Below are 12,893 nucleotides of genomic sequence, written 5' to 3'. Positions count from 1 at the left end.
AACCTGGAGCTCATCATGTTGGCTATACTGACTGAGCAGCAGGCCCCTAGCATGCACCTGTCTACATCCTGCTAGAGCTGGGATTACAGATGTACACCTCCATACCTGGCTTTTATATGGGTCTTGGGGACCCAAATTCAGGCCCTGCTACTGTTATAGCAAACACTTTGCCCACTAAACCTCCTCCTCAGCTCCAACTGCATTTATTTTAAATTTTGAACAATTTTCAGTTTAAAATCATTCACTGCTAGGCAAATCCATAAAATATCAAGAAATACCTGCATCACACCACTGCTTAAGCACATTTTTCTTCTTTTTTTTAAATTATTTTTTCCTTTATTTTACATCTCGTCCACAGTTTCCCCTCCCTCCCCACCCCCGACTACTATCTACCCCCTCCCATCCACCCACTCCTCCTCCATCTCTGTTCAGAAAAGGGCAGGCCTCCCATGGACTTGAACATAGCATGACACATCAAGTTGAGGTAGAACTGACTCTCCCTTGCCCCTATAAAGGCTGGGCAAGGTAATTCAGCATGGGGAACAGGTTCCCAAAAGCCTTAAGCATATTTTTCTACGAGTATATTTCATCTTGAAATATTTAAGTTCTTAGTCAAAAACATTTACTTTCAAGTGTATATACTCTCAGTTTAGAGTACCCTATGTCATTTTTACTTAACTATCTTTCTCTTCCTAGCATTGCATCCACATTGTGTTTGTCTTCTGTTTTTTCATCAACTCCACAAGGAATAAGCTGTATGCTGCCAGTACAGATACCTAAAGTGGCCTTAGCCCCTGTGGGCAATGAAGAGAGAGAAGGGATAGAGTGGAGCTTAGGGCATGAAAATTCACTTCAGCATCTCTGAGAGGCTGGTCTAAACAGTGCTACCAACTGTCATAAATAGCAGTTGTGGTGTAGCCTCTGGGAACTGCTGATCTTGGCTTAGAACTAGGAATATTTGAAGAAGAGAAGGTGGGGTATGTGGTGACATGGGTGTCTAAAACAGGAAGGAAGAAGGACTCCTTCCAGGAGGATTACTGCAAGCCTGATATCCAAAATTTAGATTCTGCCAGCTTCTTGAAGTCAGCAACACCCCTACTTTCTTATGGATCCTCCATTTTTCAGTGTGACCTGTGCACTACACATTTAGAAAACAGATATTTTCAGGCTAAAGATTCTTGAATTATATCTGTACTTTTATTACTGTCTATATGAGCCAGAAACCAGGAGAGTCTCAGTAGGTTTGTGTTATCAACTACAATCAGGCTCCCTACAAAAGTTTGCTGTCCGGGCATTAGATGATAACTGAGGGGATAACTGAGGGGCAGTTGTCCTAGTTCTCATATTTACCCTTCTGGGTTTCCATCCTATCTTATGTGTTAGTGTTGGGCTGCATCCCATTATCTTTTCCAGTGCTCATGACACCATATTCCTTTCAAGACTCTAGAAAGGCTATACATTTAACTCTTGTTTTAATGTTCTAGGACAAAGAATTTCATAGTCAATTGGAAATGATGAAGATGACTTTACATAGGGACACTTACTCCTTTAAGATGACTATCATCTAGCCAAGGTAAGTTTGTGTAGTCTGACTTATAGGAGAGGATAAATATGGTTTTATTTGGATTTATATATGAAGTTGCATTTTTTCTTACTCAAATTTTGCCTTTTTGATTATCCCTGTTTTGCCTTTCATTATTAACATTAATTGGTACTAGTTTCCAAGTATTTCTTATACAAAAAATGGTGTGCCTGGTGCCATATTTGATGATATCTAAAAGGGTTTTTCTGTGTAGAGCTGGCTATCTTGGTTCTCACTCTGTAAACCAGGCTGGCTTAGAACTCACAGAGATCTGCATGCCTTTGCCTCCTGAGAATTAAGGGCATGCACCACCACTGCCCAATTCATATCTGAAAAATTTGACATTCCACAGTAAATAGTAATTATGTTTCTTAATAAAAAGTAGATATAAATTCCATGCTTGAAAGAAGGTGTGAAGGAAGAACAGGATGTGGGATGGATGGAGGTAACCAAGTTACTGTTTGGTAGAAAGCTAGTCTTTGGAAGATGCCTGTGTGATGTTCTGTGCTGGGAGAATATCAGCATGTGCTGATTATCCTGTCTTTCATGGGTTTCCATTCTGAAGCAAAGAAGATCAATTCACAAAGAAATCCCTAAAGCGAAGCCATTTTGAAACAGAAAGTAAAACTGTAATTTTGAATGGACACAGAAATGGAATCAAATAAAATAAGTTCCCATATACCACATAAAAGTAAGAGATGCCATTAAATTACCAGCAAGATTACCTTCACATAATAGGCAAAGTGAAAGGTTAAGTGCCCAGCAGTCCTGTCCCATACTGTACTCAACAGCCATTGGGTACACACATGGTTGCTATTATGGTTTTGCTCTAGATTTTATAGTGCTAGGAAGCCCCTGTAGAGTGATATCGTACTGGGCATAACAGATGAGTAAATTAGTTTCTTTCTACCTCTAAAATGCCTTTGGCTATTCACACTTACTTCTTGCGTTTGAGAAAGACACTTCTGTTCTCTCAGGTGAGAGAGGAAAGCTGGTCATAAGAGACCTCATCTTCCACAGGACTGTTATCATTGCTGAGTTAAAGACTGCCAAGTATGGGTTTCCTTGGAGCATTAAAAACACAGTGTCTCTGGAGCATGTCAAGTAATTCTCAGAGAATATCCCTGGTGTAGAAAATAAGTAAAACTTTGGTCCAATAAATATTCATAATTTGTTATCTCTTATCAGACCAGTGACTACTGGGAAGCTGCTTAATGACTCATGGAGAAATCACGAGAGTCAGTAAATAGTATCAAAAAAATTGTTGGCTCCTAAAATCTCTTGTTCTCATCTCACCCACTGTCTGGGACATCAGAGGGATTTTTTTGTTGTTGTTGTTACATCTTAACACAGAATCTATTTTTTTACGTCATTGAGGTCATTTTTTCTGTCCATGAGAAGGCTATATCTCCAATGAAGTCACCAGATACAATACAGTGATTCACTGAGCCTGGCTTCTGATTTGCCTGTGATACCTTCTCTTGGAAGACGGAAAAAGATAGTTGAGTGAAGACTTCATAGCTGGTCAACTTTAAGGCCTGAATATTCTGTTTCAGTGACAGGAAAGTGTAATAGGGAGAGTTATAGACTTCATGTTTTGACTACTGTGATTTAGAAAAGTAGCCTTTGATTTTTCCTCTGTGAAATTAAACAACAATGACACTCCATTTTAAGAAGGTTGGTAATATAATTTATTAATCAAATTAAGTATAAAGAAATGAAAAGGAGCATAAACAGGAATTATCCAAAGGAAACCAGGAAATACAGCTTTTCTGTCAATTTATAGAGGGCACCTAGGACAATGCCAAGTTAACTCTTATGGTTTTAAAATTATTTATTTATTAAATGTGTGGGGATGAGAGGTGTCCCATGAATGCATGACATGTGTGTGGAGGACAAAGGATAACCTGTGGGAATTAGTTCTCTTCTTCTACCATGTAGGTCCAGGGATTGAATTCAGGTTATTAGGATTGTCAGCAAGTGCCTTTACCTACTGAACCAACTTATTGGTCCTCATACTACTTTTTAATGATTACTTGGGAAATGAACCAACTCCTTGTGGATATTCACACTATATAGATGATTTATCTCTGTTCTTGTCCAAGGTTTTCTGGTGTCAGTCATGATCAGAAGGCAACACATGGAAGCACAGAAAAACACTTCCTCTATTCTGGTCTCTGAATTCCTTCTCATCTGCTTCCCTAACCTTCAAACCTGGCAGCATTGGCTATCCCTGGCCCTCAGCCTCCTCTTCCTCCTGGCCTTGGGGGCCAATGCTACCCTTCTCATCACTATCAGGATGGAGGCTTCTCTTCATGAGCCCATGTACTACCTGCTCAGCCTTCTTTCTTTGCTGGACATTGTGCTCTGCCTCACTGTCATACCTAAAGTCCTAGCCATCTTCTGGTTTGACAACAAATCCATCAGCTTCTCTGCCTGCTTCCTCCAGATGTTCATCATGAACAGTTTCCTGACGATGGAGTCCTGCACCTTCATGGTCATGGCCTATGATCGCTATGTGGCCATCTGTAAGCCTCTGCAGTACCCATCCATCATCACTGACCAGTTTGTGGCTAAAGCTGCCATCTTTGTAGCAACCCAAAATGGGGTACTTACTATGCCTATCCCCATACTTTCTTCCCAGCTGAGATACTGTGCAAGAATTATCAAGAACTGCATCTGCACTAACATGTCTGTATCCAAACTCTCTTGTGATGACATTACCTTTAATCAACTCTACCAGTTTGTCATAGGTTGGACCCTGCTGGGCTCCGATCTCATCCTCATTATTCTTTCTTATTCTTTCATTCTGAAGGCTGTGCTCAGGATCAAAGCTGAAGGAGCTGTAGCCAAAGCTTTAGGCACATGTGGTTCCCACTTCATCCTCATCCTCTTCTTCAGCACAGTCCTGCTGGTGCTGGTCATCACTAACCTGGCCAGGGAGAGGATTCCCCCAGATGTTCCCATCCTTCTCAATATCCTGCATCACCTTATCCCCCCAGCTCTGAACCCCATTGTTTATGGAGTAAGAACCAGGGAGATCAAGCAGGGAATATGGAACCTGCTTAGGAGGTTGAAAGAAGTAAGATGAGACCTGGTCTGGGGGACAGATATTGGTAATCAGGAACAATATTTGCATTACATAAAACATTTAAGTGCTGCAGAGTAAGTATGGATTTTTTTCCTTGAAGTTCATCATGGTATGTTGAGTCTTACCTCCCTCAAACCTTCACTGATACAATGTGAATGTAAAGAAAATATGATTTCATAAATGTCAATTAAATATTTCTCTACATACACACCTGGAGATCTGCAGCAGTCACATATGGGTAAGAAACATGCATTGGACATAAAGCTTACTTAATTTGATTGATTCTTAAATTTCATTCAAGTTTCATATATGTTTGCAATTTGCTTTGATTATATCACCCAACTCCTTCCAACTCAGATCTCCCCTCCTCACCATCCTGCTCCCAACCTCATGTCTTCTTTTCATAGGCTATAAAATCCAATCAGAAAGAAAAATTTGAGGGGTAGGCTGTCTTAAAATATTGTTCAGTTGATAAGATTGGTGCAGGGCTGGGGAATGAACTTTGCCCATGGAGGCAAGTGCTCTATTAGTGATCTACACATAAGGCTTTCAATTGTTAAGCAATCATATGGAAACAAGACCTGACAGGGCTCTCCTGAATAGTGAAGGTTAGCATTATGTGACAGTATAAGTTAGCCACAATATGAACTGAATAAGATCTGGGAAGTGAGCTGACTGGATTCAGCTTGGTTCCTGTTTTCTGTTGTAACCAAGCCCTGAAGGTTTTGCATTCTAGAATTATTTGTATGTTTTATGGCCTCATCTATGTGAGAGGGACTTGTTAAATAATAACTACATTTGTCGTATAATGAATAAACATAATTTCAATAGTTTAAGCACTTTCTAGTTTCTCGAAGTGCTCGTGTCTAGTTGCATGTCAGATCTCTTGATTCTCCCTAATGCTGATCATTCCTGTATCCTGTTGTGAATGATGCCTTGAAAGATCTTATTAATTTTTATTATCTATCTATCTATCTATCTATCTATTTTGAATTGAATTAAAATTTATTTTGAAATGACATTATATGAAAGTAAATAGTGAATAAACATTATAAAACTCATTTGATTTTGTTATTTTACATCAATTTTTATTTTAATTTGATTGAAAACATATTTTTGATACACTATATTCTGATTACAGTCTCCCCTCCCCTAACTACTCTCAGTTCTTCTTCACTCCCGTCCCATCCAGGTCGACTCCCTTTCTGTCTCTGGTTAGAAAACAATCATCTAAGGAATAATAAAGTAAAATAAAATAAAACAAAAGCCAGTCAAAATAGGAGAAAACAAACACATAGAAGAAAGAGAGCCAAAGGAAAAAGTATAAGAAACATGTAGAGACACACATGATCACACACACAGGAACCCCATAAAAACACAAGATGGAAGCCATAATATATACACAAAGGACCTGCAAGTGTAAAAAATGCCATGACTCAACATTATGAGACAAAGAACTTTTTCAAAGATGCCTTTGAGTTCATGTTGTGTTGGCTATCCATCTACTGCTAGGCATGCAGCCTACACTTAAGAATGTTTTTTTTTTCTTAGTGAGACTCCATTGGAGAAAACTAAATTTTCCTTTGCAAGTGGTTGTCAATTAGAGATAGCTTCTGGGTTAGCATGTGTTCACTCCTCTCAGCTCTAGGATTCCATCTGGTGCAGACTCGAGCAGGCACTGTGCATGCTGCCACAGTTCTGTGAGTTCATATGTGTGTCAACAGTGCTGTTTAGAAAGTCTTGTTTTCTTGTTGTCCTCCATCCTTTCTGGCTCTTACTCTCTTTCCATCTCCTTTTTCACAGGGGTCTCTGAACCCTAAGGGGAGGGATTTGATGGACACATCCTCTTTATGGCTGAGGGTTCCAAGCTTTCTCACCCTCTGCTCATGGTCTTGCTGTGTGTAGGTCTCTGTATTTGTTCCCACCTGCTGCAGGAAGAAGCTTCTCTGATGATGGCTGAGTATAGCTCCAGGCAGAGGCCACATGCAGCCTGGAGATCAGATGCACACCCATTCCCTACACTCTGTCATTTTTTAAAATACCACTTCTATGTTTTATCAATGCCTGACTTCATGTTGTCCTGACTGTTCCATCGGATTTGAGCAACCACCTGTACCTCTCCCTTTGCTACTTGTCTTAAATATGTACATTTTCCCCCCCTGTGTTTAGCTTAGCTGGTCATTTTCACATCTTGAAGGTGAGACAGGCATCTGAGTTGGTGGCTTTTGCTGGATATATGCATTCTACTATTTGCAGTTCTGGTCATATTGCAAATGGTGGTGACTAGATATTGCCTGATAAGTATTTCCAAGGATTAACATAGCAGCAGCCAGGCCCCTTTGTAAAAGTAATTGGGAACTTCCTGAGTGTTATTTCCTGAGCCATTTGAGAATGGCTTTTGACATAGCTGATCTAGGATGACCTAAATGTTCTCAGGAGATTTGTACATAAATTTAACATTTTTATAGCATTTTCTCTCACCCCAAATGGCTTTCATCTTTTATCTCTGTTTCATAACATCAAAGTATGATTCTAACCAAAATATAAAATACTTCAAGCACTTGTCTACCATCCACCTCACCATAGTCAGTTGCTAGTTTATTTTTTTCCTGAGATTATATTCCCCACCTATTCATATTGTTGCTTTATGTATATATTCAGTTATCCTCTTACAAAAATATAACACTACTGTATTATCTTATAAACTATGCCTATCTTTAAGCCTCCGTTACACTTTACCCAGTGCATAATAACTTTCTTTATTTCCTGATGGAGTTAATTTGGCATCTTAGAGTCATGGGTGTGCCCATATAAGCTCCTCCAAGCTGAGTGAAGTGCTTTATCCATCTTGTCAACTTTATATAAAATGTTTTGTGTGTTGTGAGTCTTTTGTTGAATAAAAGTAAATAAAACACCACATCTTGTTTCTTATTTCCTTTGAATGTTTCTTAGGAAAATATTTATATAAAAAGGTTTATATATCACATTCCCAAAAATCACCTTAAAAATCTCCTGTAACTTTTAGTTCAGTGCAGCATTATAAAAATTCTTCCACTGGAAGAAGGCTGGGTTTTGTGTAAACTCTGACATATCAATTTGGCACCTTTGATCTCCATATAAGTTCTGGTTTTCTCATCTAAGGAGGATAATATTTGCCTTCTTATTCTGTGATTGAAAGTCCTAGAATTCTTAATTTATGACATGTTTCTCAACGAGAACTCACATATGCAATTAACTAAAAAAAGTCCTCAGTTCACTTTCCTTTGCTTATTACTTCTCCAGATTCTTCAAGAGCAGCTGGTATTTATTATCTAATACACCATTCATATCACAGGTAACAGGCCTGCCTGCTGTGACATTCACAACCTCTAGTACAGTCTCTCTCTTACTGGGTCTTGTTTGTTATAAGCAGAATCCTTTGCTTATTTGAAGCTTATAGCATTATGCCTTGGAACTCTATTAAAAATCTTCCATTAAAATCTTAATCCCCTTGCCTCATTTTAAACAGTTGGCTCCCAGTATGATTGATATGGATTCAGTATAAATGCAATGTTTTTCACAATGAAGAATAAACGTCTATCCACATAGACATGTGAATGTAGCTCAGTGGTAGAGTGCTTGTCTATCTAATCTGGCATGCTTTGGGTTCTTGCATTGAGCCTGGTACTACTGTACAAGTAAGCAAGTAAGTAAAGACAGTGTTGCATTTGAAGCTAGGGAAACAATCAAACGGGTAAAATATTAGCTGAGCAAGCACAAGGACCTGTGGTCAGATCCCCAGAACCCATATAGAAGGCTGACATGGCTGCACATGCTCGTAATTTCAGTACTGGTGCAAAGGGGGAGTGTCCAGAGCTCTTTAGTCTGCCACTCTAGTGGGAATGGGTGAACTTAAAGTTCAGTGTGAGAGAGTCTGCCTCAAAAAAAGGAGGATGAAGTAGTGATTGAGCAAAGACATTCTGATGCTAACCTCTAGCTTTCACATACTCATCCATGGACAAGTGTACCTGCACAATATGTGAACACACACACACACACACACACACACACACACACACACTCACACACACACACATCCATGAACAGCAACAACTCAGATTAGTCATTTACAAGAGAGATCTCCACTTTTTTCTCCCCTTTTCTACCTTTTATCTCCCTTTCTTTCCCTTCATTTTGTTCTTCCCCTTCTCTCCCTTCCTCTCCCTTCCCTTCTTTTTCTATCCCCATCCTTCTTTTCCCACAGCATTACATATAGTAGGCAGTACACTACCACTGAGTTACACCCAGGGCCCTATGGAAAAAATTTTGATTCCTCACATTTCCTTACACCATTTGCTTGTGTATATGCAGAAACCCTTTCTGCTAAGGTAAAAGTCAGCAATTCCCAAATGTCTGGTGGCTTGGGCTTGGTTCCTCTAGAACAGGCACATTGTTTACTCATTTTCCAAACTTTTCTCTGTTCATGTTCGATGTGCTTCCTTCAATGTCTTTTTAGCTCCATCAGGTCAGCATGAGTTTCATCCACTTTTGTATTTCCTACTGTGTAAAGTAGATTAACAAAACATAAAAGACATAAAAGAAGCAAATGCTTCTAGGATATATTAATAAAGTGTGGAATGCAATAGAATGATATATATATATATATATATATATTTATATCTATATCTATCTATCATCTATCTATCTATCTATCTATCTATCTATCTATCTATCTATCTATACCAGTGTATGTGTATGTGTGTGTATCTGTGTATGCATATGTATAATAGAATGGGAGTCCATATTATAATATAATGTAGTAGAATATTGTTTTAAGGTGTGTTACTTTTACTTATGTTGCATTTGTTTAACTCTGTGAATCTGTGTTACTGTGCCTGTGTAACACACCTGATGGTCTAATAAAGAACTGGCCAATAGCAAGGCAGGAGAAAGGATAGGCAGAGAGAATATATAGAGGGAGAAAACTTGGAGGAGAGATCTAAGATCTAGCAGCCAGAGGAGGAGGATTCCAGGGGCCAGTCACCAGCTACACAGCAAGTCACCAAGAAAGAGTAAGATTTACAGAAGTAAGAGAAAAGGAAAAGTCCAGAGGCAAAAGGTAGAGAGGATAAGTTAAATTAAGAAAAGCTGGCTAGAAACTAAGTCAAGCTAAGGCTGGGCATTCATAAGTAAGAAAAAGCCTCTCTGTGTGATTTATTTGGGAATGTGTGATTTATTTGCCATTTGTGTGGACCAGACAACTCTGTGGAGTCACTTATCTCCTTCCATATTTATGTGGGTTATTGGAACATAATTCATTTTGCTAAGCTCTCATGGCAAGCACCTTTACTGACTGAGTCATCTCACTGGCTTCTCCTATTCCACAAAATTTAGGGTGCTTTTGGGAAGTTCTTTAAGCCTCCGCCCTCTGTTTCTCTTTGTATTTAAATGTACAGCCTCTCCTTCACCATTGGTGTAGAGGGCACAAAGTCCTTGTCCTCACAGACAAGCACTAGGAAAACCAGGGTGTTAAACACTCAGGGTTGTCTCTTCAAAGAAAGAGATATATAACCCGTTTTTCATCCAAAAGGCTGGGATTGTATGAGGTTAATAGCCTGGTAACCTCTGTGCTATCTGTATGATCAATCCCCTGACTCTGACAAACAGGGTCAGAGGTGGTTGATAGCCTAGTAGTCTGATGATCTCTGTGCTGTCTGTAGAGTCAGGCCACACCTGCGCTCCCCCCCCCCCCCAAGAACCTTACAAACAGGACCAGAGGTGGTTGATAGCCTATGACCTCTATGCTATCTGTATGATTGAGACCACACCAGATCCTCCCCCAGGCCCTTAAAATGACATGTATTTTATCGATAGAACGTATCTCATGGAAGAGGTCACATACATGCACTTTGAAGAGTTTTAATGTGATTGTGCCTTAAGCTTTATGGTGCTGTTATTTCCAATCAGAAATTCAGCTGCATTGATCTCATTTTAGTAACAATGCATATATTCTTACCTCAACCAAAAGCTATGTTTCATTCTCCTAAACATTTTCATCCTATTTTGACTGTTATATGTTCCATGAAATCACAGTCCAAGATGAAATCACATTTTCTTCTCCTCAATTACTGTCACTTCATGCCCATTAAATGCCTGGGACACAGATTACTAACTCTCTTGCATCCTCTGTCACTTTTATCTGTTTTCTACAGACCAAGCATCTGCTACACTTCACATATGTATAGCAGACTCTGTAGTGTGTTTCTCAGAGGCAGCATGGAGTAGTAGGAAAGCAGCCGTAATAAGGTTCGCTTCAGATCTCTTCATTTGCTTGTCTGGCAGCTACTCCCCAAATGCTCAGCATCCCTGTGTGGAAGGCACAGGACCAGTGAGTGACCCTCCTGGGGCAGCAGCACCAGTAGACAGTTAGCTGCAAAAGGACACCTGCTGCAATGGTGAGGGACTACATAGCAGCCTGAATCACTAATTCTGCCATGATTCCCCTAAATAAAAGCCACATGTCACTGTTTACAGATGATCATTTCCATGTGAGATTCACTTACCACAACAACTATGAGTAGAGAGGAGGACCCTTAATTAACTCATTAGGGAAGTAAACTACTGTCTCTTCTCAAATGTCTGCATGCGATCAATAACATCAGATTTACCTTAATCCTGCCTCAACTATTTTAGCTCCCAACAAGACTTTTTTTGTTTTACATACCAGGCAAACTACTGTTCTCATTCCTGATTCTTGCCTTCTCCTAAGCATATAGACCCAGAAGTGACAGAGATAGATCATATGGCAGTTGTATTTTTAATTCTTTTAAGAACCATTGTGCCAATTTCCATAATGCAGGAGGAGTTTATATTCCCAACAACAATATTCCCTGCTACCTGGCATCATTACCATCATTTCCTACTTTTTCCTTGGTGATGGTTATTCTAAAAGGAGTGAGAAAGACTCTCAATGTAGATTTTCCTTGGAGTTCCCTAGTCACTGAGGCTGGAGAATGGCTCAGCTGTTAAAGACACACACTGCTCTTGCTGAGGGCATGAGTTTGGTTCCATCACTCATGTCAGGTGGCTTTTAGCCCCCTGTAACTCACTTCTGGCCTGTGTGGGTATAGAACTCTTGTGCAAATACCTACCCCCCCACATACACATAATTAAAAATAAAATAATTAAAAAAATCATCCATGCACTTTCTCTGTCCCATTGGGAGCAATACACAGCAGCTTATGTAGTATCTAGTCATCTCCAGAGAGACCATACGTGAGTTTAAAGCAGAAATCTATTATTATATTATTATTATTATTATTTACACTGGGTGTGTCTGTGTATATTCAGAGAAGCGGGATCCCATAGGAGAAACATTCCCAAACCTGTGTCTTTTCACCCACTGGAGAATGACTATCACATTTATTTATTTATTTATTTATTTATTTATTCATTCATTCATTCATTTATTTATTTATTTATTCATTCATTCATTTATTTATTCATTCATTTATTCATCCATCCATCCATTCATTCATTCATTATTTATTTATTTATTTATAATTCATATAGAATCATCCAGACCCCAAAGTCACAATCACAGGGCTAGTGAGAAGTTGAGGCACCACACATTGTCCTCACACCATGGAGTAGTCAAATTTGTTCTTCAGAGAAAACTTAGTAAGTACTTCAGTATTGTGCATCAGAAAACCAAGTTAAGTGATCATTGAAGTTTGTTCTTTGACTCTGTTATTTATTTCAGGATGTTATTACATTCTGTGAACATTAGTATATGAAGACCCTAATGATAATTGGTGTCAGAAGAACTTAAGCAGGCCAGGGTGTCAATCAGCGGAGTTCATAGGGCATGTCTGTATTCTTGCTCACTGACAGAAACAAAGAAAGAAAAAAACCCATCTTGTCTTCTGTCTTTATGTGCATTGATACTATTAAAAAAGGTGTGTTGTGAGATGTTGTGTATGTTAAATGTGTTGCTCTAATTGGTTAATAAATAAAACACTGATTGGCCAATAGCCAGACAAAAAATATAATTAAAAAATATTCTAAAAAATAAAAGGCTGAAACAGAGAGACACTGCCAGCCCCTACTACGAAAAACAAAATGTAAGATACCAATAAGTCATGAGCCATGTGACAACTTATAGATTAATAAAAATGGGTTAATTTAAGATATAAAAACAACTAGCTAAAAGCCTGCCATGGCCATACAGTTTATAAACAA

The 12,893-nt window shown here is 39.0% G+C and overlaps 1 protein-coding gene across 1 annotated transcript; it reads left to right on the top strand.

Moving 5' to 3' along the window:
* Positions 1-3,704: 3,704 nt before the first annotated feature.
* LOC118577024 (olfactory receptor 56A4-like) lies at positions 3,705-4,673 on the top strand. Its single transcript, XM_036177014.1, has one exon. It carries the CDS (start codon positions 3,705-3,707, stop codon positions 4,671-4,673), a length of 969 nt encoding a protein of 322 aa, XP_036032907.1.
* Positions 4,674-12,893: the final 8,220 nt, after the last annotated feature.

Source organism: Onychomys torridus, chromosome 1, assembly GCF_903995425.1.
Source record: "Onychomys torridus chromosome 1, mOncTor1.1, whole genome shotgun sequence".
Lineage (NCBI taxonomy): Eukaryota > Metazoa > Chordata > Mammalia > Rodentia > Cricetidae > Onychomys > Onychomys torridus.
This window is presented reverse-complemented; position numbering and strand designations above follow the sequence as displayed.

What these genes read in the sequence shown, in the direction of transcription:
- LOC118577024 (XM_036177014.1), top strand. Translation starts at nt 3,705, where the DNA reads ATGATCAGAAGGCAACACATGGAAGCACAGAAAAACACTTCCTCTATT.